Source organism: Melanostigma gelatinosum, assembly GCF_949748355.1.
Source record: "Melanostigma gelatinosum genome assembly, chromosome: 14".
Taxonomy (NCBI): Eukaryota; Metazoa; Chordata; class Actinopteri; order Perciformes; family Zoarcidae; genus Melanostigma; species Melanostigma gelatinosum.
The window spans coordinates 11,745,643-11,771,981 of record NC_136647.1 but is presented as its reverse complement, the minus strand read 5'-3'; the positions used below and the strand labels follow the sequence as shown (position 1 = coordinate 11,771,981).

Below are 26,339 nucleotides of genomic sequence, written 5' to 3'. Positions count from 1 at the left end.
CCACCGAAGGCACCACCAAGCAGCGTTGACGACTCCACGGCAGACTTCTTCTCTGCTTCGATCGTAAACAACAGCTGATCTGCTCTGGGCACATTGCGGTGCTCTTTCACCAATCAGTCTGACATCATCTGTAAACATGTGGATTGCACTTAAACCCGGCCTTGGCCAGTTCCACACAGTAGTACTGCGAGCGGTTTACAAGTTGTTTACTTCATCTGCTCTCGGTCGCTCTTTTTAATAGTGCACTGGGTTAAAGGGTTCCTTGTACAATTACAGCATGAGTCCGCTGACAATCTCTTGAATCCAAACCTCGTGAATCGGAATGGAGTCGATTGGGAAATCAGTTTGTGATCTCGAGCCTTTGTAAGGTACAATACATGAGGAATGCCTGTGTGTTTGGCTGAGAGTAATCCCTGTGAAACATGTTTGTGTCTCGTGAAATGCTGCACCTGGTGAAATACGATGAATCTTTGTCTGAATGCAGAATAGAGATCCAAAGATGGCCCGCGTGGCTCTAGAATCACTCTACCGCCTGCTGTGGGTCTACATGATCCGAATAAAGTGCGAGAGCAACACTGGAACGCAGAGGTAACCGCCACATGTCATGACATAATTATTACCAACAAGATGTAAGATATAACTTCAAACTGTGTCAGTGTTTAGCATCAATATGTCATTGTTACCTATATTGTTATAGCTATTATGAACAAATGAGGGCACAAAGAAAACTCTGTTTATGCTTCTTCTTTATGATGTTTTAGCAAATGCAGGGCCCTTTTATGGTGTTGTGTGTTATCATTAAACGTGTTGTGATTTTGCTGAGGTATTCAACTTGTCTCAACACTTTCCCCTCCCTCTCCGCCTGTCTCTCCTCTCTCTCCTCTCTCCTTCCTCCCCCAGTCGTCTCACGTCCATCACCTCCACTCTGTTCCCCAAAGGTAGTCGGAGCGTCGTGCCCAGAGACATGCCGTTGAATATTTTCGTCAAGATAATCCAGTTTATTGCACAGGTGTGTATCACACTTGCACATACTCTCACACACAAAGCTGGTACACTCTGCTTTAGGCCATGAGAAATGAAGTGGCGCTTGTTGTGTTCAGTCTGGAGCCAACAATGTGCCAACATCCAAGATTTATTCCGTGCTTCTTTCTCTGCTATTAATAAGAAATAAAAACACTGGTTAATCAAACATTCTGGAAACTGGTCAAAAGCTAAAACGGCATATATGACATTTATTATAAAGAACACGTATGGATAAATAACTTATTATATCCATGCATTGCCTTGTCCTTACGCCTCTTTTTCCATTTTTTATTTCTCTTTATCAACATTAAACATGTCCTATTGGTGACATACAGTCGATGGGCTCGCTGCCTCACACCACAATAACTCTGAAATCTTGTAACACCACTTTGTTTGCAGGAGAGACTGGACTTCGCCATGAAGGAGATCATATTTGATCTGCTGAGTGTCGGGAAACCTGCCAAAGCCTTCAGTCTCAACCCAGAGGTAAAGAGAGCAAGCGCAGACATTCAATAACGTGCACACAATCGCACACAGTGGGCCACGTTACAAGGATGAGCATTCCAGTTTTTATTTGTAGTCCTCAGTCAGCGAGGAAGGTAAAGAATGGCATGTTCTCTGTTGGAGCACTGCTTCAGCTGTAGCAAAGAGATGCACTTAGGGTTGATCATGTGATTACAGGGTTCTGGTCTTATGAACCAAAATAAATCATTAGAATCAATGCAGTTTAAAAGGGGAACCGATTTTACTCTTAAGTCTGTTTAGAGGTCTTGGGGAGATCTCCAGAGGGAGCTTGGAGATCTCCGATTAATTACCCAAAGTGCTGACACTTGAGTTTGAAAATTAAATAAATCTGGAGGAATTAGACAGAAGTGAGTTTAGCAGGCCTCTTGGCCATCTCCTCATCTCAGCTTGAGGCTAGTGGCTCGAGGCTACATCAGCCTCAACTAGCATAACGCTACTGAATCTCCAACCAACCCGGCCAGGGAAGTAAACATGGAATAAAAAAGATGATATCTGTGGTTCTGATGCATCAGTTTTCATCTGAGTAATCTTTTAACCACCGTAAAGACATTATTAACAATCACCAATGCGGTGAGTGTGTTTTGCGCAAATGTGCCATTGCTATTGCTAAACAGACTCTCTCTGCTGTGCTGTATCTGTGTGCCAGCGTATGAACATCGGTCTCCGGGCGTTCCTGGTGATTGCAGATGCTCTGCAACAGAAGGACGGAGAGCCTCCTATGCCCAACACAGGCGCCACTCTGCCCTCTGGAAACTCTCTGAAGAAGAAGAAGACTTACCTCAGCAAGACACTTACTGAAGAGGAAGCCAAACTTATAGGTGTGTGTGTGTGTGTGTGTGTGTGTGTGTGTGTGTGTGTCCGTAGGCATTCAAGACAGTGTAATGTGAATGTAGCCTCTGATTGCGTGCACTGTCTCTTCCTGTCCTACACAGGCATGTCCTTGTACTACTCCCAGGTGCGGAAGGCTCTGGACAACATCCTGAGACACTTGGACAAGGAGGTGGGTCGTTGTATGATGCTCACCAGCGTCCAGATGCTCAACAAAGAACCAGAGGACATGATCACGTATGTAACTGCAAAGTCCAGTGGGTTTTTTTTTTGACCTATCGGTATTTGGAGTTACCTAACTATCCCCCTCTATCTTTGACAGTGGCGAAAGGAAGCCTAAAATCGACTTGTTCAGGACATGTGTGGCTGCCATTCCTCGTATTCTTCCTGATGCCATGTCCAAACCTGAGCTCATCGACCTGCTCTCACGGTGAGTTAAGAGACAAATACATTTGTGTTGGAACCCCGGTGGTTTTTCTTTCTTTCGATGGCGTTCCGTACAACAAGATCTTGTTCATTCAACTCTGTTCATGTGTTCTCCTCTATCCCCTCAGACTTACTGTGCACATGGACGATGAGCTTCGTCTTATTTCCCAGAATTCCCTGCAGAGCCTGTTACTCGATTTCTCCGACTGGCGGGAGGACGTCCTGTTTGGTTACACACATTTCCTTTTGCGCGAGGTATATCTGAACTTGGCAGAAACATGCAGCTACCTCACCAATACAATATTAATCCTGCATTTGCAACTGTTCCACTTCCTTTACGCGTGTGTTTTCTGCTTGGTTTATTGATAAACACCAGATATAAACCTTCTATAAATGTCCCTCTCTTAACGATTCCAGGTTCAAGACACCCATCAGGGTCTGCAGGATGCCTCAGTGAAGCTCCTCCTCCAGCTGCTCACTCAGTGGAGGTTAGCGCTGCAGCTCCAGGGGAAGACGCGAGGTGGAGCTGAGGTTTGTACTTTAAAACTACTACTTTACAGACATGTCTGGTTATTTGTTCACCCATCACGTCATCAAAATCTCAGAGATTACTGGTTGAGTGCAGTTTCCTTGTGTTGAAATACGTTGGTCCGATGATGTAGCTCGTCACTGAAATGACAGTGATGAGCTGAAAGCAGGTTGGGGTTCTTCAAGTATGTCAATTTGACCGATGTAAAGTGTCAACTGCCATAACTATAGGTTGAATAGCTGGTCAAACAAGGTGACTTACAGTAATATTTGTGCTATTTACTTACTCTCCCTCTTTGTCTTCCCTCTCCATCAGTCCAGCCCCAGACTGCCAGAGCGAAGCCCTCACTGCTCAGTGCTCCATGCGGTCGAGGGCCTGGCCCTGCTGCTCCTCTGCTCGTGTCAGATCAGCACGAGGAAGCTGGCCGTCGGAGTGTTAAGAGAAATACGCTGCCTCTTCACAGCTCTGGGACATGCTGACGTGAGTACAGGAAGCTCACATCGTCACCAAGCAAACACAGTGGAGAATAATTCACAAGCTTCTCTGACATTTTGACAGATATTACCAACGTGTGTCACGTAGCCGGTGGCAAATTTCTGTCGCTGTCATTAGATATGCAGCACACACGGCGCATGTATTTTTCACATCCTATGACGCTGTTATATAAATAGCTGATTCTATGAATCTCCCTCTAGGATGATGACAAACCCATGATAGAGGTCATGGACCAGCTGAGCCCAGCTGTAATGGACAGCTTTGTTCATGTGGCTGTCTCTGACTCGGTACGTGTGTTTATGTGAAGCATGTATCGGCAACATCAGCACATCAGATACGTTATTCATATCTCAATCCTCCAAATGACTTCCTCGTCTGCTGTGTATCATTCTTAAACGCCTCCCCTCCCCTCCCTCAGTCTACCTTGCCCCTCAGCCACCATGTTGACCTCCAGTGGCTGGTGGAGTGGACGGCTCGACTGGTGAGCAGCTCCTACGACGTGAAGAGCCCCAGCCATGTCTGGATCTTTGCCCAGTGTGTGAAGGACCCATGGGTGCTCTGTCTGCACATCTTCTTGCGGCAGGAGCACCTTCCCAAACACTGCCCCACCGCCCTGGGATACGCCTGGCCCTACGCCTTCACACGGCTACAGCTGCTGCTGCCACTGGTTGACCCCAAGTACGAGAACACGCATTATTAAATCGTACTTTTCAGGCATTTAACTGTTGCTTTAACAACAATCTGTCACCATAGAATGACAACAAATGATCCATGTGTATGGGAGATTCAAATATCTGACCACCTTTTCTCCTTTTGTCTTCCTGCAGCAGTCCAGTGAATGCTAAGAAGACCAGCACGGCCGGCTCCAGTGACAGCTACATCTCCCTGTGGCGTAACTACCTGATCCTGTGTCTAGGTGTGGCTAAGCCCAGCATCATGTCCCCCGGTCACCTCAGAGCCTCCACACCGGAGATCACGGCCACCACGCCCGACGGCAGCGTCACCTATGACAACAAGGTGGGTGTTTGTGCTGGAAATGTTGGGATCATTTGAATTATTTCCATGTCCTAAAAAGCTTTGGAATTTCTCAGACAGTCAGGGACAAGAGGCCCTGCAATTAACTTTTATTGTTGTTAGAGATCATTCTGCCAATTACTTCTCTAAAAAGACAGATTTGGATCAGTTTTATGTTGTTAATGTCTTCTGATCGTGAACGTTTGTGTATTTCTTTTCATTGCTCAGGTGATAGGCACTCCCTCGGTAGCCTGGCTTTTGAAACAGCTCGTCCCGCTGATGAGAGCAGAGAGTTTGGAGATCACCGAGTCTCTGGTGCTCGGGTTCGGATGCACAAACGCTCTGGTCTTCAGGTACTGCAACAGGAGCGTTCAGAAATGTGCACCGACGTTACACACAAAGATTGCATCATTCTCATCAGTGCTAGATGTTGTTTTCCCTTCTAAGATGTCAAATAGTTTGTAAAACACATTTTTGATGTAATGCTCAGATGTTCAACAATCATAAACTGTTCATAACAATGAACACACAAAGCCTGAATGGAGGGAATGTCAGTAGACAGATCACAACAGAAAATGGATGCTAGATTTGACCCTTTCCTCTTCCATAAATCCTTTCACGCTGCCTTCTTCTATTACTGAATCCCATCTGTCCTTACATGCTCTTCATAACTGAGCTGCATTCCTCTTTGACATTCAGAAAAGAAAAGAAAAAAGCGTGTCTTTAGAGGGACAGAGATGTATCGCTTTTTTTCAAAGGACAACAGTTCCATTGTGTGTGGGAGGTATTTCATTTTTAAAGAGATCATCTACTTATAATCTAAAATGTTTTCCTAAAGGGCGCTCATTGTTGTCAAAGGGATTAAGGTCTCCCCAGACGAATTTGTCCAACATGGCTGTATGAGGATTAGTGGTGTTTAGGACAAGATAGATATCTGTTACAAACCATTCTGTTTCCTTAAATCAGGCCGGAAGGATGATTTGATCACTCTCCTTCAGCAATGAAGCAATCAATTTATTTTTGCCCTCTTTGTCCTGTTTATAGGGAGCTGGTGGAAGAACTCCATCCACTGATGAAGGAAGCGCTGGAACGTCGGCCCGAGGTAACACACAGCGAGAGAGAAACACACCGACAGCACGGAGAGAGGATCAGATTAACTTTATTGATATCAGACAGAACATTGTGAAAACCTACTCCTGATGAAATGTACTAAGAGTTTAGAAGTTGTCTTTTATGTTGTACTTGTACATCGTGTATGCTTATAGCTATTAGAGATGCTTTCCATCGGTCAATAATGTCTAATTATTTATGAAAGCTGACGCTGATGTTCAGTCTCTGTAAGTTCAGAATCCGGTATACACAAAACAACACGCGTATATTGACTGACATTGAGCAGTAAATGGAAAACCTGTCTGTGCTTTCAGAACAAGCGGCGCAGAGAGAGGAGGGATCTTCTCAGGCTGCAGCTGCTGAGGATCTTTGAACTGCTGGCTAATGCAGCCGTTATCAGCGACAGGTAGCACACCCCTATTATCTAGAGCGTAGTTTCTTGCCTGCTGATGCACCTGTAAACTCATCTTCTCCTCCCCTGCAGCACTAATGGAGCACTGGAGCGTGACTCGCTGGCCCTGGGTGCCTTGTTCCTTGAGTATGTGGATCTGACCCGGATGCTCCTGGAGGCTGAGAATGAGAAGGAGATGGACGTGCTTAAAGATATCAGAGCCCATTTCAGCGGGATGGTGGCTAATCTCATCCAGTGTGTTCCTGGTAAATCACTATATTACTCTTTAATGATGTAATATATTGGCTTTCGCCGTGTTTTGACAAGCTACGTTCCAGGCAGACTTAAATATACATTTGTAATCTATCAGCATTTTCATTTGTCTTCTATTTTGACCCTCCATGTCTCTCTCTCTCTCACCCTCACATCTTTGCAGTCCAACACAGGCGCTTTCTCTTCCCTCAACAGTCTCTGAGACACCATCTCTTCATCCTCTTCAGCCAATGGGCTGGACCCTTCAGCGTCATGTTCACTCCCCTCGATCGGTACAGCGACCGCAACCACCAGATCACTCGCTACCAGTACTGCGCTCTCAAGGTACCGATACCCAAACGGCCCAGACCCTGCTGCACTACAGGAGCTATTCTGTCATTTTCTAACAGAAACCTTAGCGTTAACTCAATTTAACCTTTTGTCTCTTAGGCCATGTCAGCAGTTCTGTGCTGTGGTCCCGTGTTTGACAATGTGGGTCTCTCTACTGACGGCTATCTCTACAAATGGCTTGACAACATCTTGGCCTGCCATGACCTACGGGTAGGTCCACTGTGTCCTTTAACTTTTTGTGTTGTTGGATATTATTTACCATAACCTTAAAAAGTATGATGAACATGATCTGTGTGGATTCGTACCTCTGCATAATGGCATGTGTTTGTCGTAGGTGCACCGTCTGGGGTGTGAGGTGGTCATCCTGCTCTTAGAACTAAACCCGGACCAGATCAATCTGTTCAACTGGGCCGTGGACCGCTGCTTCACTGGGTCTTACCAGCTAGCATCTGGTTGCTTCAAGGCCATCGCCACTGTCTGCGGCAACAGGTGGGGAATCATGCGTTTGTTACCTCGTTAGAATCTGCCTGTTACGCCCCCCCCCCATGTAGGAGGCTAGGTGGTCTGCATCCATTGAGTTAGTGACCAGCAAATGACTATTTCCTCATCACTTTGCCAGGAATTACCCATGTGATCTTGTGACCCTGCTCAATCTGGTGTTGTTCAAGGCCTCAGACACCAGCAGGGAAATATACGAGATCTCAATGCAGCTGATGCAGGTACATACACACACACACAAAAGGTGTTAAAGAGGTGGGAAAGACGAGCACAAGCATCAAGCCAAAACCTGCAAAGCATTATCAGAGTAAAAGATAAACAATATGTCTGCAGGTGCTGGAGTCTAAGCTGTGTGCGTACTCGAAGCGAATGGTGGAGCAGAAGCCTGGGAATATTTTGTACGGAACACACGGTCCTCTGCCTCCGCTGTACAGCGTCAACCTGTCTCAACTCTCCATCCAGCTGGCCAGCATGTACCCCGAGCTCACTCTGCCTCTTTTCTCAGGTACATGTTTTCAGGGTGAATGTGTACATTACAGTGAGATACGCTGAATGTTTGCATGTAGTGTCCCCATTAAATCTTAAAGCCAGGTAGGAATATCCCCAAAACAGCACAATCCTTTTAAACTCTCACATTCAAAACTCCCAAGAGGCCAGTATACTCCCTGGGATAGCTGTTACATTTGCTCCCAATGTCTCTCTGCTGTTATTGAACACATTTATAAAGAACGCTCAGCTTCCCGAAGGCACTTCTAACATTTTATTTGGCCCGTCCAGAGGTGAGCCAGCGTTTCTCAACCACCCACTCCAACGGCAGACAGATAATGTTATCCTACCTGCTACCCTGGCTCAGTAACATTGAGCTGGTGGACACGGGGCTCCTACCCCCAGCCTCAAGCCCCTGCACGCCAGAGGAAGAACCACGCGGTCAAGGGCAGGGCATGTCCCCCAGTCTGAGAGGCAACGGCTGGGGCTCCTTACAGGCGACATCGCTGGTGCTCAATAACCTCATGTTCATGACTGCAAAGGTATGACGCTATGTTTGGGCTTGTTTGTGAAATTACTCCGCCTCTTCCAGTGAAATCTCCTGCCTTTCAACTTGATTTGTTCCTCTCTTCACATTATCAGTACGGAGACGAGGTTCCTGGCCCAGAGATTGAGAATGCCTGGAACGCTCTGGTGTCCAACGAGAGGTGGAGCAACAACCTGCGGATCACCCTGCAGTTCCTCATCAGCCTGTGTGGAGTCAGCAGTGATACCACGCTGTTGCCTTTCGTAAGTGCCGTCAGTACCCACCGACACAATGCTAATGAAAGCCCCATATGAAATTGAACTGGTGTGCCTCCTGTTAAAACATCTCATAAAAATACTGTCTTTGTGTCCGTTTTAGATAAAGAAGGTGGTTATCTACCTGTGTCGCAACAACACCATCCAGACGATGGAGGAGCTCCTGTTTGAGCTGCAACAGACGGACCCGGTCAACCCTGTGGTGTTGCACTGTGACAACCCTCCATTCTATCGCTTTGCTGCCAGCAACAAAGGCTCCACCTCACAGACGGGTAAGAGGAGACGGTCCCGTCACAGTCTCATCTCAACCTCGACTTTCAGTTTGAGCTTGACAGCTTTTTATGTGACTGATGATTGACTGTATTTCTGAAGATTGTATCTCTGGAATGTGTTATTTTCAGGCACCACGTCCAGCAGTAACACTGTGGTGGCTGGCCAGGAGAACCTGACAGACACGGATGAGAATAAGCTGGTCAGAGAGAGTGAAGAGCGGTTGGTATCAATACATTATTTAAAATACATGCAACAAGTAGATCAAATATGCCAAACATGTCAGCATCATATGCAGTTCATTTAAATAGAAAGTTTCAAACTTTTCAGTCACGAGATAAGACCAATTCTGTATTTTGAACTTTTAATGTCACGCGTTTGCCTCAGCATGGCCAGGGCTCACAACAGACTGGAGTCTCGCTACAGCAACAGCTCCGGGGGCTCCTACGAGGATGAAAAGAGTAAGTTGTCTTGGTTCTCATGAGAATGAATGTACAAACTAGCTTTATTTTAATAATGTGTACTCTCTCTCTCACACACACACACACACAGCCCAAGGGGACTCACAGCTGTCTGTTATTTGGAATGAGCTTCAGGACTTGGATTCTTCCTGTCAGTCCATAACGTTCACCACTTCTGCTAAAACGTGTGTGTGTGTGTCTTATTCACTCCATTAAATGTTTGTTGTTTATGTTGTAGTTTTATATAAAACCTGTTGTTTGGACACAAACCAAGGCCCACCACTGTCCCCTTTGACACAGATACACAGATTTAACCTCGACCACACACTGATGGTGCCCGGTCTATCTTTAGCGACCGTCTGTGTTGGGAGACGTCCACACGTGACTCTGTTGGTGGTCGTACTCATGTGACCAAGCAGAGCTGTAACCAGCATAGCACAAGGGTGGGGCCATTTTTCAAAAGCCGGACCTGTCACGTCTTTCATCACGCCAGTGTTTGACGAGATAGTGATTTCACGCTTAACCATGACAATTAGGGATTGTATTGTCATTCAGCTTCTTTGGAAACTCATTCTGGATTTCCTGCTGAAAAATTAAAAGACGTCCCTTTGGTTATGTGTCAAAATATATCTTGACTGGGACCATATGTTCCTGTAGTCTCTGGCTGCCAAATAAGCATATTTCCCAAAATGTCTAACATTTAAGCTAAATAATAAACATCATAAAACGAATACATTTCAAAACTGAGTATGTTTAGTTTATAAAATAAACTATTGTATTAGTTTAGAGTTGTAGTAACTTAAAGTGCAAACATGCTGAAGAACCACTTTGTTGTGGAAATATCTCGTCTGCGACTTAGCTCATGTTTGGATTTCCACACGCTTTGAATGAGCTGCTTTGTGTAAGTGACCTGTCACACTCCCTGTTTGTCACTGCTCTGACAGTCACGTGAGAGAACCTTTTTGTGCTTGAGCGTCCATGGCACATTGTGAATAGACATCATTAAAGTTAAGGAGGAGAGAGCCTCGTGTTTATGAGATATACAGTATGTTACAATTAACTGAATATTGTGATTGGTCTGTTTTTGTAGCCGACCCACTCCCCCCGTATGCTGGTTGGATTCTGGGTGTTCTGGAAACCAACCATCCTCAGCCGTTACCCATGCCTATTAACGGGGGCTGCTGGGCTCCTCTGGTTGACTACCTCCCGGAAACCATCACACCCAGAGGACCACTGCATAGGTATACACAAACAAACATGGACGCACACTGAACAGACAATCCACTCAGAAAACAGCAATGTTACTTTCAGCAGACTCGGCAAAGAAAGGTATTTTGTCACACAGACGAGTTACACCTACTCTCACAGATGGTCTGATAAACCCCAGCACAGAATGAGAGCCAGCCAGCCCGCCTGCTCTGTCTCTGCTACGCAGAGAATGAATATTGGAAGGAGTTTACTCACCTATCTCCTCCATCTCTCTTGACACCTCAAAAGTCATTGCTGAAGAGTTTCAGGCTTGATTTATTACACTAATGGTGCAGGGATTTTTCTTTCAGGCAAATACAGTTTCTGTATGTGCAGTTTCTCGTGTTAATTATTGTTCGAGAGAAGCCTCAATCCCAGCAGCAATATACACACAAAAGCAGTTCCTAGAACAAGACTTGCATGATGATGTAATCCTCTTCATGACTGAAGTACATTTAAGAGGTGAGACCAATACCAGTTTTCTCTTGCTCCATGAGACTACATGTGGCCTAACTGACAATAATCACACTCCTCAGTGCACCACCCAACAGTCCATGGATGGAGCACGCATTGTTGCTATTTTGTGCACTCACTGGATCTGTTGTGTGTGTTGGTTTTCAGGTGCAACATTGCAGTGATCTTCATGACAGAGATGGTGGTGGACCACAGCGTGAGAGAAGACTGGGCTTTACACCTGCCCCTGCTACTACATGCCCTCTTCTTGGGTAAGCGTACACAACACACATACACATAACTCAGATACGATCTATCTTTCTCTTGGTACAAGTCCAGCCATTAGGTGATTCATCTTGAAAAAAAGAGAATATTGAGGTAAAGGAAAACAGCCTAAATGTCATGCATGTATGAGGTGGACTTAAACGGACTTGGAACAAACAAAGACACACAAAAATAACTTTGAGGTGTGTAGGCATTTTCTGTGACGTCCAACAAGATCATGACGTGATAGTGTGAGGATTTATCTCCATCCATCACAGGACAGACCGTTCTCTTGAGTCACCATCACAGACACATTCCCCTGGGCCTGCATTTCTCTCTGTAGACGCATACCTACCCTATCAGCTGTTGTGGATATTCAGCATAGTGACACTCAAGTTATCGTCCAATCTGTGCGACTGTGTGCATGACGATGTCTCAGAAATCATCTTGTGATGTTTCATGCATTAATACCGGCAGTGTGTTGGGAGAAATGTTGTCACAGCAAACAATGAAGCACAACAAGCCCTCATACAGCTGGCCCTTTAAGAAATTGTACGCCAACATATCTGGACACAGTAGCAGTGCCGAGCAATATTTCAATTCTCTTCGTATGTTTTATCCTTAGAAATAATGAATTCCTAAGAATTCAAATTTATATTTACAGTGAGACAGATGTGCAGATAAAGATCAGCATGTATAATGAATGCTTTGTATGTATCTGTACCTGTCTGTTATAGTATAGTATATGAATCATGTGTTTTCTATTGGCAGGTCTGGACCACTACAGACCGGAGGTCTATGAACACAGTAAACGTCTCCTTCTCCACCTCCTCATTGCTCTCTCCTGCAACAACAACTTCCAGGTCAGAGTGGGATCCTCACATTTGTTGTCATGATGCTATTTCAGCCTGAATGAGCGTTGCATAAAGTGGCAATGGAAAGTTTTTTGGTCAAAAATGAATTTTACCAGCCACCGAAGAATCTTCCTTTTTGTGTTTCCAGGTAATCGCCTCAGTTCTGATGCTGACGAGAGAGATAAGTGACAACAAGACCCTCACCGTTAAGTCCAGCTACCACACTGAGTACCAGCAGTCGCGTAAGTAGAAAATACACATTTATTAATCCTAACAGATATTTACTGGTGTATAGAATTGATTGTTTGATTCGTTTTCACACGAGAGAACCGATATGAATGTGCTGAAACAGTGCAGTGTATAACAATATGATAAAGCTGCAGGGCAATATATTAATAGCATACTCTGTATCCTCCATCATCGTGTTCACTTAGACGTACCTGACTTCCTGCGAGAGTGGCAGGCTTCTCCGGTGGCGGACTCCGGCCTCAGCTCCACCTCCAACTCGTCCTCTGCCAGTCTTGGTGGCGGCAGCATTGCAGGCAGTGTTGGAAATCTGCCCCTCATAACACCCGATGACCTGGAGGACCTGGAGGATACGCCCAATGAAACCGACGAGAAGACGAACAAACTCATCGAGTTCCTCACCACTAGGTACGCACGGCTACGGTGACGTCTCTTGCAATTCTAGAAGTTTGCCGTACAAATGTTCGAGCAGCCGTCTTAGCAATACGTGTCTCACTGTAGTGCACTCTCCGTGTGCACTCTGCACATACTTAAGTGCTTGTGTAACGTGTATGTGGTGCTACTGGTGGTGGGTATACAGTGCCTGGAGTACTGTGTTGTTGTTGCTCAGAGCGTTTGGGCCGCTGTGGGTGCACGAGGACATCACGCCAAAGAACCCCAACTCCAAGAGCACGGAGCAGCTCTCCAGCTTCCTACGCCACGTCGTCTCTGTCTTTAAGGAGTCAAAGTCAGGTGAGAAACGGCTCACGTTAAAGTTAAAATGTCTTTCACTAAATAACCGAAAAATTAGGGCTCACATGTAGCATTTCTGAAAATCCATATTCCATTTCCAGATGGATTTGTTTGAATCCCTCTTCTGTGTTCGGCCATAAGGCAATCCACTACACTTAATGCAAAATCACATTGGCACAAAATGAGCAAATAGAGTCTGCTAATACTCTCAACAATATCTACTAACAAACCTGCATGTGTGTGTCTTTGTACCCATCTATTTACACAGACTTCCACCTGGAGCATCAGCTGAGCGATGTGGCTTTGCAGACGGCTCTGTGCAGCTCCTCGCGTCACTATGCTGGCCGCTCTTTCCAGATCTTCAGAGCCCTCAAACAGCCAATCAACAACCACGCTGTCTCTGACCTGGTCTCGCGCCTCGTTGAGGTGGTGGGAGAGCACGGAGACGAAGTGCAGGTGAGCGAGAGCGAGGGATTGTCGGATTGATGGCGGAATATGAGAGCGCCACGACAGCACTTAACACCCTCTTTAATCTGTAAATGAGAATGCATGCTGGTGTGTTTCAGGGCTATGTGATGGAAGTGCTGTTGACGCTGGAGTCAGTGGTGGTGAATCTAGCAGAGTGTCTGAAAAACAGTGACCTTATGGCAGCTCTAACCAGGTAGGCCTCTGCTCTTTATGAGTGAAAAATGCTAAGTTCAGCCAGCCTTTATGTCCTCAACATATGTAACCATATTCGGTTACATTCATTTTTTACCGTGTTTGATTCACAGGACATCCTCACCAGACTTCGTGACGAGTGAAAAACTGATGAACAGAAAGAGCACAGGTCAGTTGAACTTCCCCGGCCCGGGATTTGTGGGTCTGTCGTCACAACGCCACCAGCGCTCCTACTCGGTCCCCAAGAAGTTTGGCGAGTGCGGGCACCAGTTGAGCGATCCTCCCCGCAGTGCGACTCTGGACCGCATACAGGCAAGAAAGGAGGATTGCTGTTTAGTGTGACAACCTTAATGCTGGCGCAGACTAGTAATTCAGTGTTATATTTAACTTTCAATCTACAGGCCTGCAACAGTCATGGCCTCGCCCGAATGGGAAGGACCCCCGGGTCCTGCACATCATCAACCAATCGCATCGATCCCAGCGTTCTATCGGATCCTGCCCATGTCTCCCATCCCTCAACAATACTGGCCACGGTCTTCTGGGTGGCGGTGGCCCTCATGGAGTCAGACTTTGAGTTTGAATATCAGATGTCACTACGCCTCGTCCACAAGCTGCTGTCAAAGGTAGATGAGATGACATTTACTGACGTATTTCAGGAGGAAACTAAATAATACAATCAACTTCCAGTTTCACTTAAAACAAAAAAACTCTTTTCCCAGGTGCCCTTAGACAGAGCCGAAAACCGCGAACGCCTCGAGAAGCTGCAGGCTCAGCTGCGGTGGAGCGGGTTCTCTGGGATTCAGCAGCTTTTGTTGAAAGGTTTTACCTCCCAGGCCACCTCTGACCTCACCTTACAGCTCTTCTGCCAGCTCACGCCAGTCTCCCGCGTGCCCGTTGTCGACAGCTCTCAGTCTATAGGTACGTACTGGGGGTCACGTGATCTTCATCCTGTATTATTCTATTCGCTCAAATCAAATGGGTGTTGGAAGTTCAACCTCTTCTCCCCCTGTGCAGGTTTCCCTCTGAATGTGCTGTGTCTGCTGCCGCACCTGGTGCAGCACTTTGGCCATCCAACTCAGTTTTGTAAGGAGAGCGCTGAGAGGATCGCACAGGTACGATGCAATTCTTCACTCTTTGCTTTTATTTCACATTCCTTTGGCTTGTATTCGGCTTTTTTAAAGTGTTGAAGCAAGTTTGTCGAAAAAAGGCCTGAGGAATAAACAGAAAGGATAAGTACAAGCTCTCCCTTTGCCCTCTCTCAGGTGTGTTTAATGGAGAAGAACACAAAGCTGTCCCATTTGGCCCATGTGATGACGCTCTATAAGACACGTTCTTACACACGGGACCCTTTCTCCTGGGTCAGTGTGGTTTGCCGATACCTCCATGAAGCTTTCTCCGACATCACACTCAACATGGTCACCTATATGGCTGAGGCAAGTGCTGATAAATATGCATTGCATACCTCAAAGTTTAGTGTATTGTTCTGGTGGAAAGTGTCGCCGTTTGTGAAGTAAGGACAGCTACCAAGTGATCTTTTTCAGTAGTCTGCATTGACCTGTTGGTCCTGTTGTTGCCGCTAAGCAAGATGAATTTGGTGGTTGCATGCTTTGTCCCTCACTAAATGTCTCTCTTCATCTCTCAGCTGCTGGATAAGGGCCTTCCCAGCATGCAACAGTCTCTCCTCCAGATCATTTACTGCCTGCTCAGCCACATGGACCTGACTGCTGTACAAGTAAAACTGTTCAACGGTGATGTCACCAAGACCATTGAGAAGTTTGTTCAGGTAACAAGGTCCTTACAGTCCTTTGTGTTTGCCAAATCCTTTTTCCACTGCTTCTCTGTGTTTTATCGTGTGATATGAAGTGTGCACTGCTGTCTCTTTTATACTCTACACTGTGTTTGTGGTTCCATAGACGGTGCACTGGAAGGATGCCTTAAACATCTTGAAGCTGGTGGTGTCGCGCTCTGCCAGCCTAGTTCATCCGGTGTACGGCCACTCGCAGGGCGACCTGTCCAACCTGGAGGTCAGCAGGGTGTGGGACGGTTCAGCCAAGGCTCTGCCTGGGAAAACACTGGACTTCACCTTTGACATCTCTGAGGTGAAGAAACTACAAAAATATCAGAGGAAAAAAAAGAGGACCACGTGTCAAATATGTTTGTGAGAATCAAACCACTCAAGCATTTTCGCTGTTTTCTTTACAGACTCCAGTGATTGGGCGTCGGTTCGACGAGCTTCAGGGTTCAGGGGGTAGAGAGGGGAAGGCCAGAGCCATGGCTGTAACGCGGAGCACCTCCTCCACCTCCTCTGGGTCCAACTCCAACACTATCCTGGTGCCCGTCAGCTGGAGGCGACCGCAATCCTCTCAGGTAGAGTGAGACACCTTGCATTAAGGTATCACCGCATCAGCATTTTCAGCTCTGTCACTCGGTTTATGTACATTTCTTTGCGTAACTCTGTTTGTGTTGGGATGTGGCATCTCAATGCTGCTTAATATTTTCAAATTGTGATATACGACTGCAAAAATAATTGCCACTACTTGTTACTGTATACCCAATGCATATTGACTCACATCATCTTATTCCTGGACACGTTTGCCTTCGTTTAATAGAAGCAAAACAATGCTAGACTTTGTATTTGTACTGTAAATGCTAAATTCTCTCAACTGATTTCGTGACATTTAAACATCTGAGGCAGTTAACAATAAACAACCTAAGAACGAGAAGAGTTTATGTCTATTCCCTCTTTGATTTATAGTATTTTATTTCTTCCTGTCTGTCTCCTTCATACAGAAAAGAACCAGAGAGAAGCTGGTGAATGTTTTGTCTCTTTGTGGACAAGAAGTCGGACTCACCAAGAACCCATCTGTAAGCTGCCTCCCATGTCTTGTTCACAAAACCTGTACTGTCGACTTGTTTACAGTGTACAAACCTCTACAAAAGAGCGGACGTGTCTTTTGTTTTAGAGGAAATCGTGTTCTCTGTATATCTTTTGGAATTATTCATTGCAGTAAGGTTAATTATTCTTCCTTCCTTAGAATAGAATAAATGAATATATCCTTCCAGATATTTATTTATTTCATAAGGAAGTTGTTTTTAAATACCTTTTTGTTCCTCCTCGTCAGGTGATCTTCTCATCGTGTGGCGACTTGGACATGATGGAGATACGGGAGAGTGGTGTGTCGTCAGAGGAGGGCGGAACCAGAGAGGACACGCTAGACGACACCGCCAGCGAGCAGCAGTTCAGGGTTTTCCGAGACTTTGACTTCCTGGATGTGGAGCTGGAGGACGGAGAGGTGAGAGTTATATTTCACAGACACACTTTGAGTCCCAATGAGTGCTAAACGTACGTCACTTGATTTCAACTGTAGATAGTAAAGTCTCTGTCTCTTTCCTTTCCCTTTGATGCGTGTTTCACTTTATCCGTCTGTCTTTCTTTAACATCAATACATTTGAAATGTATTTCTCTGTCTCTCTCTATGTCTAACTCTGTGTCTCTCTCTCTTCCCCTCGCTGCCTAGGAGCTCCAGGTAAGGTCTCTCACACTCAACACTTACATTAGCTTTAATCAGCGCTGTGGTGTTGCGGGATAGTTGTGCTTCATTTTGCTCTCACAGCTTTGTTGCAGAACTACATTTCTGACCTTATTGCTATTTGTCATAATGGAGATACATTATATTGTGGCTACATTGAATGCAGACAGCCTTTCCAGCATATTTTTCACGCCACGAATAACATTTCGCAGCTTTTGCTTGTCACCGGGCGCTCTTAGATGGCAACTATTCATGACAATGTTCTCGTCACAGCAGTGAAACTCGCTGCTCTCATCGCCTCTGCCCTTGTCTTCCAATGTGTCTGTGCGTGTGTGTGTTTTATCCAGGGCGAGACCGTCGATAACTTTAATTGGGGCGTGCGTCGGCGCTCTCTGGACAGCACAGAGCTGGGTGACATGTTGGAGGAGAGCCAGCACTCAGGCAGCACCCCCAGTCTGGGTCACGAGGACCCCCACGATTCAGACGAGTCCTCAGAGGAAGACGAGTCGTCAACCAGCCAGAGCCTCTCTCACTCTCAGCTTGTGCGTAGCTTGAACTGTTGGATCAATGCCACATTAGCATCCACTGAAGCCTGACAAACGTCATTGTGTGTTATTGCAATGACCGGGTTTGACAGAATAAGTCGATCAAAACGATAGACGTCGCTTGTTTGCCTTCCTGTTTCAGACGAACCCTTCTCCATCGGAGGAAACCAATCACACTGATTCTCTATCTACCTCTTACGACATTTCATCTGCCGACCTACAATCCCTCAATGCTTCCACACCGGGACAGGGAGCACTCCACGATTTTCACGGGAGCCTACAAGTGAGGACTAAAATACATAAACATATATATACACGAGTGTATTAATACAGATGCATTTGTATCCCCTGTAAAATGTAACATGTTTGTCTCCTCAGGGGACGGTGTGTGGCGAGGATGAAGACACTCAGGCCCAGGAAGACGAACTGTCGCTGAGCGCCAACGAGCTCCCTCACGGCTCGGACTGCGGCGAGAGTCTCACCCTGGAGTTGCCGGGGCAGCGTCTGGATCATCTGCCCAATTTGGACCACAGCCTCAACGCAGACTACTGCCAACCACCGCTGGACTTTCTAGACCCCAACTGTCTGCCCAGGTGAATGTGACAGACAGTAGTAAAAGAACAGGAAACAATATGGAGTATTGTTTCACTGGAACTTTTTATCAGCCGGCAGATTGACTGACATTGGGACTAAACCTCGGTTAAGCACTGACTCTAATCTGTCACACCCAGAATGCTTGCGCAGATAGCATCGGGACAGATTAGGTCATTTGTTACATGCTGTTATTCACAACAAAGGGTGATGTAAATACTTTTCTCAGACATCCAATTTTCATTTGCACATATGCAACTCCTCCCCCAGTTTTAAATAATGAAAAGCTTCATTAAAATAGACTTTAAACCTTGTGTAAGTGACTAAATCACCAAATGAAAACGATATATGTGGGTAATATTAGGTTGTATGTCTCAACTCCTACAAGCTGTACATGTTATATCCCTGCGAGTAAGATTCAGTACATTGTTTTTCTTTGTTGCCGCAGTTTGTGTTTGGCATTTATTGTCCTGATTTTCCAGGTATTTTCTCCAACATTAAATAATCCTCTTAAATAGTTCCTATTAAATGAATTCTATTAATCCTGGCCCTCGCGATGCCCCCTGTAATCCGTGCATTAGGCTAGCTTTGAAAAACATTCATCATTTTTCGCCAAATACTGCTTTTAAACGGAGGCAGTCGCATTATCCAACTCATATAATTCCATGAGGTTGCTGGGAACTTGATTTTAATAGAAAACCTTTTTGGGGGGAAGGTATCAACACCTTTTTTCTCTGTACCCCCACATCTTTCCCATTGCCATGGCGACAGCTTACGTGATGATGTAGATGACTTGGAAGACCTCGGTTTTCCTCCTCCCCCCTCTCCATTTTTCTCCGCCATCTTGGCAGCCTTCCAGCCCACAGTGTGTGACGATGCTGAGGAGGCGTGGCGTTTTCACATCAACCAGCTTGTGACCGACTCGGATGGATCCTGTGCCGTCCACACTTTTCAAGTCTTCTCATCTCTCTTTACGGTAAATCACGGGAAGGATTAGATGGAATTATTAATTCATGCACATTTCTGTCCCTGTTAGTAACCATGATGCTCTTTTTTTCTCTTCAAGCAAACTCTCAAGTCCAGTAGAATTAACACGCATGTACAGTATGTACAACCATTCATCAATCTTTCTTTCATTCCCAGAACATCCAGGGAAAATTCTGCCTCCTGACCACTGATGTTGCCACTTACCTTGGGGAGGGCTTGAGGGGCATTGGCTCAAAGTTCCTCAGGTCGTCACAGATGCTGACCACATGCTCAGATTGTCCCACAATCTACATCGACGCGGACACGGTGAGACACGATTGACGAGACCGTGAAAACAGCATGTTGGTGGTCTGTAAACAGCGGGAAATGGGATTTGTGTTGAATTTGTCTTATGCACTGAACTCATTTGTGGATCTTTCCAGATCATGTCATATGGCCTCCTTGAAAAAATGAAGTTCAGTGCGCTGGAGCTGCAGGAGTACCTGGACACGTACAACACCAGAGAGGACGCTGCTGTGTCGGTAACCTAACATCGACACGTTATTTATACATCTGTTTTGTTTTTTCATGTAAATGTGATATTCACCATCTCTCCACCCACACCTTTTTCTTTTTTTTGTTACTTCAGTGGCTGAGGAACTGTAAGGACACATTTCCCAGGTGCCCCGGTGACAGTGTGGTTACCTGCCAGCCTGAAGACTCAGAGGAGAAGGTACAGGCAACTTTACAAGTAATCTACGGTTTACCGGCAAACACGCTCAACATATGGGTAACTTCTTCAGCATCTGTGCTCTGTAATTCTATTTCTGTTCGTCACACTCAGATTTCTGCTCTCTTTGCATGTTTGCAGTGTGTTGTCGAGTTTGATGACTAATTCTTGTTAGCTAACTGAATAGTCATGGTTTACACGTGGCTGTGCATGTGTTTGATTGATGCTTTGTCTTCCTCTCACCTTACTCTGATGCCCTAACATGCTCTCTCGCTGTCTAGCAAATGGAGTCTCTTGCAGTAAGTTCTCTTACAACTTTCCTCACTTCACTACCTCTTGATAAACTGCTTAATTTACTTTGCACAAGACAATCCGCTAGTCATGTTGTCTTTGCATGCGTGTGTATAGGTGGTGTTATGTGTGTGTGTGCATGTTCTCTGCTAATGATGAACCTGACCGGTTTTCTTCTTTCATGTCTTCTAGCAATTGGAGCTTTGTCAGAAGCTCTTCAAGCTGCATTTCCAGCTTCTCCTACTGTTCCAGTCCTACTGCTCGCTCATTGGTCAAGTCCATGCTGTCAGCTCTGTGCCTGAGGTGAGCCAAATCATAGCTCACCAAGACATCATACAACTATTCCTCAAAACAGAAACAAACCAAAAAAGACATGTTAAAAAAATGTATTTCCGTCCATTGGCACCCACGGCGACATCAAAATAATCACACGAAAGATCCAACAAAGTAGGACACTACATGCCAGCCTTCACACAGGAGACAAAGCTTTTTTTTCTGGCTCCTACAGTGAACCTTGATGTCAAATGATATAAACATTCCTTCTGTTTCCTTCCCACGTCCTAGCTTCTTAACATGTCTCGAGAGCTCACTGATCTGAAGACCAGCCTGCATGTGGCGGAGGCGGCTGTGGCCAGCGACCTGGAACACAAACACTTGGCCCACACTCGATCCCACGCCACCCAGGTGGCAGCCATGGTTGTGCCCAGCTTCCCCACCTCGGAGGCAGCGGTGCAGGCCATACTGGAGTGCCTTAAGAACCATGAGTTCACCAAAGCTGTGCGCTACATCCAGGAGTGCAGGTCCGTAGCAATTCTCCTAAAAGTATTACACTAGATGACGGTTGCCAAATGACAGATCTTTTTTTATCTCGCTTGCAGGAGGCAGTGGCCCAGCGGCGTGTTCGGTGGCAGCTCAGAGAGCGAGGTCCAGACACTGCTCAACGTCTACTTCCGCCACCAGACGCTGGGCCAGACGGGCACCATTGCCCTGGTCGGTTCCCGCCAGGACCTCAGCCTGATCTGCTCCAAGCTGCTGGAGCTCAACGGGGAGATCCGCGACATGATCCGCCGCGCCCAGGGTTACCGGGTCGTCACAACCTACCTCCCCGACTCCAGCACCTCCGGGACCAGCCTCTGACAGGAGCTCAGGAGCCCCCCGCCCCCTCCTTCCCCACCCTTGCCTCCCCCGTCCCTGCAACCGTTGACGCTTCCAAAACCATCTCCCCATCCCTTCTCATCTCCGCCTGCTCTCGCAGAGGAGGCCCGGCACCCACACACCTGGCCCCTGCCTCCTCCTGTGTATCTGCTGCCCCGGCTGCACAGCAACAGACAGATACCTGCCTACAGTCCGGCCCGACACCAGAACCATATTTAGATCACGACAAACAAACAACAAACAATCTGCTCTCCTCATCCACCGTAGACTCTGAATCCTTATTTGATTTTCCCGAACCCCCAGACTTGTTCTCAAACGCACCAGGCCAACCAAGTCTCACAATGCCGCACACACAAGAGCCAAGGAGGAGTGATCTCGATGAGACCACTCACCTTTACTATCCTTTCAGAGGACGTTCATCACTGTTACATATACACGGAAGCAAACACCTGATATCATCTCGTACATCGAGCATGCTCCCGACTGTGGCCTCAGAACCCACCTTGCTCACGCACTCGGACACAAACGCATCTCCCGATCCCCCTCCAGGTTCGCATCTCCCTCATTTCCCCCGCTCTCCATACAAACACTCAAGTCCGTCCCCAGTTGTACACCCGGGCAATGACACAGTGTTAACCCATGGCCCCGCCCCATCTTCATCCCTTCTCCCTCCTCCTCCCTGCCCCACCGGCCTAGGAGAGGCTGCAGCATGGGGTTGCTGTTGTTCCCTCGGTGGAGCTGCTACGCCCTTATCTCGCTACCTTGGGAAGGTGGGGCACGCCGCCCTGCCCCTACTGAAAGTAGGGGGGCTCCTGAATGCTGAACCGTCAGACGTCCAGACCTGAGACGTGCCAGAGGACCTAAAGAGCTCAGATTTCTATGAATCCTGAAAGAAACCAACCATGAGCCGCCGTCAGATCTTTATATCTGAAAAGGATAAGATGACATCCTAGAGATACTTTCAGATTTTACACTTTAAGAACATTGCATCATGTCCCAGACACAATGGGATCACTGAGCCGACTAGATACCACAGACTGCTGCCTGCTGATTAAGACGAGCTGATACTTCGCTACATGTTGTGAGTTTGAGTCCTGCTTTAGAGTCGTCATTCAGCACTGAATCTACTCTGCAACCAAGCACCTGTGAAGGCTGTTAGCTCCGAGTTCTAACTCGATGGAACTGATTGAACTTGATCGACTGCCTCCGTCAAAAAGGACGTAGTCCTGCTGTTAGTATTGCCAGAGACAGTGAGGAAACTACCCGTGACATCACTGGTAGAGTTTTCGCTATTGCACTCAATGGAATTTTGGTATAGTTTTTAAAAAGATGTTACAGAAAGGTTTGTTTTTTGTTACTGTGAGAGAAAAGGCTTTCGCTGAGGAGGAGCAGACAAAAGCTGGAATAACATCTCTCTCCTGTTGCGTCCTGTTTTGAGAACTCCTCTTGGAGGAAATTGTGCAATGCATGACCCAGATGAATGCGTTTCACTGTACTAGTCTCCCTTTCGCTCCCTCAAAGTCTGACCTCTCCAGACCGACTGAAAGACTAATCGACAAAGAGCGGAAGACTCAAGCGTACCTCCTCGTGCTGCCCTCGCTCCGTTTATATTCTGCATCAGTGAACCAGCTCGTCTCCCGACTAGTTGTAAACATTGGTACACTAATCATGCCATTGTCCGTGCACTCCTCTGTGGCAAGTTGTAGCATCATTAGCGGGCGTACACACTGTCTATTTCTCACTGTAACGCATTGACATGCTAGGAGGATGCTGCATGTACACGCTCAAAACATTTTGTTTCTCAGTCTGTCTATTAATAGTTATGGGCACACAACTATTGCAGCATACGTTTGTAGTTACCTTACACGTAGGGGAAACGCTGACATTCAGCGCTCATTGTTGGTGTTCAAAACGAAACCCTGTGCTACTACTGAAGTCCAACAAGTCCTGTCGTCAGCCCTTTTTTGTGACTCCCTCGTTTGCCCCGCCCCTTTACTGTACAAATGTCCGTTTATATCTGATCAGCTATAAATCACTCATTTGACTTAGATTTTATATTGATGTTTGTTCCCTCAAATCAAACTGCCATGCATGACTCTTCAGTGTACTGTATGGTGTTTGACATATTTATTAACAAAAATCATATTTTATCTGAAAGATATGTTTGTATGAGGTACAAAAGGGAGCTTTAAGCTCATGCGGGTATGTGTTTTTTCTTTTCTTTCCTGTGTGTGGGAGAACGTGTGCGTGTGCGTGTGCGTGTGCGTGCGTGTGCGTGTGCATGCCAAACAAGAAATTGCACATTTTTAAAGCTTTTTAGATCAAGACTGTAGTTGTTTTTTTTCCACCTTGTAAATACTTTTCCAGCCTTTGTGAAGTTGTTTTTGAGTTGATGCTCTGTACAAGTCTGTGTCAAAGTAAAAGACATATCAAGTTATTTCTTCTGCATTTCACTTAAAACCTTTTTAGATTGCGTATGCATCTTAACATACCGTCTCTTCACACTGCTGAACACAATCTTTGGGCTCAACACATGTGCATGAAGTCAAACTGCGCTTTTAGAGCTCGAAAAAGGTCGTGCAAAGTTATAAAGATGAAGGTTTTAAATGAATGCATGCAAATTCAATATAATCTAGAATAATTCCTCAACTTCTGACATGCAATTTCTTTATTTCATAAATTTAATTTCTTTTTTACAAAAATAGTTTTCATATTTAAGTTTTAAGCTCCAGGATTGATGAAGGGAAACAAAAAGGTAACTCTTTTTGAGAAGTTGCTTCAAACTAACAAACCAAGACAGAGATTCATCTACTCGCTGGCAGGAGAATACACCGATCTCTCTTCCGTCTGTTGAGTGGAGGCGACTTCCATTCGTGACACGCACAGGGTGTCCAGGCCAGAGCACGCGCGGCCGTTCAGATGATGTATTTGAAGCTGTAGGTGGCGTCACAGGACAGCCTCGCGCCCTTGCAGCGACAGCAAAGGTCCTGGCGGTGAGGCCTCTTCATGTTGATGTGCCTCTGCTTCTTCTCACAGCTGCAGCTCGTCTGAGAGCAGCCCTGAGGCAGAGGGGAGGAGACCATTAGTGACCGATAGAAGCAACAAACGAGCAGGAGGATGCTTCCGACCCCTGATGCTCAAGTTTTAAGAAACTTGAGACTTGATTCACATTGCTCTTGGAGCCACAAAGTAAACGTACCTTGCAGAGGATGGACTCCACTCTGTAGGGGTTAAAGCCCACCTGACACTTCCGGCAGAGCTGCTTGTAGTAAACCTGACACACAAAAACAATATTTGAAATCTGCTTTATTATTTGGAATGCAGATTTTGCGAAACATAAATGTGTGCAGTGAACAATAAACCACTTACTTTACTGGTTCCAGAGATGCACCAAACATAAGCACTCTCCCACCGGATGTTGCACTTCTTGCAGTGGAAAAAGCCATACCTCTGCTCCAGGAACTGAAATAAAGACAAATTCATATTGAATGAAAGACCCAAACATTCAGAGTCACAGCCAGGGCTCAATCACAAACCGGGGGAAAAGGGGGCCCGTCGCGTCTTAACTGCTTTGTGACTTTGCCTTTTATGAAACATATCCATTCATTCATTTCATGCTCTGCAATTTTTATTCTTCCACGTATTCAGTTTATATTCTTAAATTTTAGATCATTTTGAGCTCCTTCTTTCCTCTAATTTCGTGTCAGCTTGTTTCTTTTATATCTTGACTTAATGCCCTTTTGTGTCTTATTTAAAAACACGTTGAATTGCCTTGTTGAAAGGTATAAACAGAAGACTGGTGCCACTTATCGTTTCTAAAGCACAGAATGCACCAACATGATAGTTAAGGTGAGTCTTTATTCGCTCATATTGTGCACTGTATGTCCTTTAACAAATCTAATTTAGACGTTAATTGCTTCTATGCTGTACATTTCATATATTTTTATCAAATTACCACACAGCATTTATTGGTCTATGTGTAGAATAAAGTTTGGGGAAGACTTGATCTTAGAAACCCACCTGAAAGTTGGACGGACCCTTCAAAGACCTGTGGAGAGTCGTCTTCAAGTCCCGCACCGTGTCCTCCCCGCTGTGATCCGTCTCATCCTCCTTACCAGACTCCGCTTGTTCTGCGGCTTCAGCTTCTCCTTCTCTTCCATCGTCCTCGAGTGTCTTCGTGAAGATCCGTCGGTCAAACATGGGCGAGTAGATGGAAACGGGCCTCAGGAAGCGCAGCTTGCTGAGCGGCGGCGTGTTGTAGAGCGCCTTCCTGTCCGGCCAGATCGGCTCCGGGCCCTTGGGCGACTTCGAGGACCCGTTGTGGTCGCCCTCCGCGCAGAACAGCGTCTTGGGACCCAGCGAGCACTGCACGATTTTATCCACTTTGGCGTTTACTTGCACGCCGCAATCTTTGGTGTTGGCTTTCCTGAGTAGAGGGGGCACACTGGGGCTGACCTGGCACAGGATGGCCTTGTAGAGCTCCAGGTAGTTCAGTCCATGGGGGATCATGAAGCGGCCCTCTCTCTTCCCCCAGCCGCTGTTGTCCGGAGCCGGGACAGCGCACGCGTTGTACGGTGGAAACGTGGACAGGAACCCCTCCATCCTGGAGCCGTG

At 46.3% G+C, this 26,339-nt stretch overlaps 2 protein-coding genes across 2 annotated transcripts in view; one reads left to right on the top strand and one right to left on the bottom strand.

The window, feature by feature from the left end:
• fryb (furry homolog b) overlaps positions 1–24,156 on the top strand; it is a 33,625-nt gene extending 9,469 nt beyond the window's left edge. The window contains exons 12-65 of the mRNA XM_079283241.1: positions 485–588; positions 901–1,009; positions 1,423–1,509; positions 2,195–2,366; positions 2,481–2,613; positions 2,699–2,806; positions 2,931–3,057; positions 3,220–3,333; positions 3,647–3,811; positions 4,027–4,113; positions 4,245–4,504; positions 4,654–4,843; positions 5,069–5,193; positions 5,885–5,942; positions 6,265–6,356; positions 6,435–6,607; positions 6,778–6,938; positions 7,044–7,154; positions 7,279–7,433; positions 7,564–7,663; positions 7,776–7,947; positions 8,220–8,470; positions 8,571–8,717; positions 8,833–9,001; positions 9,131–9,221; positions 9,387–9,460; positions 10,551–10,701; positions 11,330–11,433; positions 12,197–12,288; positions 12,428–12,521; positions 12,714–12,933; positions 13,136–13,257; positions 13,526–13,713; positions 13,824–13,918; positions 14,031–14,229; positions 14,319–14,540; positions 14,637–14,835; positions 14,932–15,029; positions 15,180–15,350; positions 15,560–15,700; positions 15,831–16,016; positions 16,120–16,284; positions 16,708–16,782; positions 17,040–17,210; positions 17,795–17,989; positions 18,135–18,275; positions 18,371–18,585; positions 19,355–19,559; positions 19,727–19,876; positions 19,993–20,091; positions 20,199–20,282; positions 20,763–20,873; positions 21,135–21,370; positions 21,449–24,156. Of these exons, the coding sequence (XP_079139367.1) occupies positions 485–588; positions 901–1,009; positions 1,423–1,509; positions 2,195–2,366; positions 2,481–2,613; positions 2,699–2,806; positions 2,931–3,057; positions 3,220–3,333; positions 3,647–3,811; positions 4,027–4,113; positions 4,245–4,504; positions 4,654–4,843; positions 5,069–5,193; positions 5,885–5,942; positions 6,265–6,356; positions 6,435–6,607; positions 6,778–6,938; positions 7,044–7,154; positions 7,279–7,433; positions 7,564–7,663; positions 7,776–7,947; positions 8,220–8,470; positions 8,571–8,717; positions 8,833–9,001; positions 9,131–9,221; positions 9,387–9,460; positions 10,551–10,701; positions 11,330–11,433; positions 12,197–12,288; positions 12,428–12,521; positions 12,714–12,933; positions 13,136–13,257; positions 13,526–13,713; positions 13,824–13,918; positions 14,031–14,229; positions 14,319–14,540; positions 14,637–14,835; positions 14,932–15,029; positions 15,180–15,350; positions 15,560–15,700; positions 15,831–16,016; positions 16,120–16,284; positions 16,708–16,782; positions 17,040–17,210; positions 17,795–17,989; positions 18,135–18,275; positions 18,371–18,585; positions 19,355–19,559; positions 19,727–19,876; positions 19,993–20,091; positions 20,199–20,282; positions 20,763–20,873; positions 21,135–21,370; positions 21,449–21,707 (7,923 nt within the window). The 3' untranslated portion in view covers positions 21,708–24,156. The remainder of the gene's footprint in view (positions 1–484; positions 589–900; positions 1,010–1,422; positions 1,510–2,194; positions 2,367–2,480; positions 2,614–2,698; positions 2,807–2,930; positions 3,058–3,219; positions 3,334–3,646; positions 3,812–4,026; positions 4,114–4,244; positions 4,505–4,653; positions 4,844–5,068; positions 5,194–5,884; positions 5,943–6,264; positions 6,357–6,434; positions 6,608–6,777; positions 6,939–7,043; positions 7,155–7,278; positions 7,434–7,563; positions 7,664–7,775; positions 7,948–8,219; positions 8,471–8,570; positions 8,718–8,832; positions 9,002–9,130; positions 9,222–9,386; positions 9,461–10,550; positions 10,702–11,329; positions 11,434–12,196; positions 12,289–12,427; positions 12,522–12,713; positions 12,934–13,135; positions 13,258–13,525; positions 13,714–13,823; positions 13,919–14,030; positions 14,230–14,318; positions 14,541–14,636; positions 14,836–14,931; positions 15,030–15,179; positions 15,351–15,559; positions 15,701–15,830; positions 16,017–16,119; positions 16,285–16,707; positions 16,783–17,039; positions 17,211–17,794; positions 17,990–18,134; positions 18,276–18,370; positions 18,586–19,354; positions 19,560–19,726; positions 19,877–19,992; positions 20,092–20,198; positions 20,283–20,762; positions 20,874–21,134; positions 21,371–21,448) is intronic.
• Positions 24,157–24,579: 423 nt separating this feature from the next.
• zar1l (zygote arrest 1-like) lies at positions 24,580–26,339 on the bottom strand. Its single transcript, XM_079283229.1, has 4 exons — positions 25,746–26,339; positions 25,095–25,187; positions 24,925–24,999; positions 24,580–24,784 (listed from the first exon to the last, which is right to left on the bottom strand). Exons 1-4 carry the CDS (start codon positions 26,325–26,327, stop codon positions 24,641–24,643), a joined length of 894 nt encoding a protein of 297 aa, XP_079139355.1. The 5' UTR covers positions 26,328–26,339; the 3' UTR covers positions 24,580–24,640.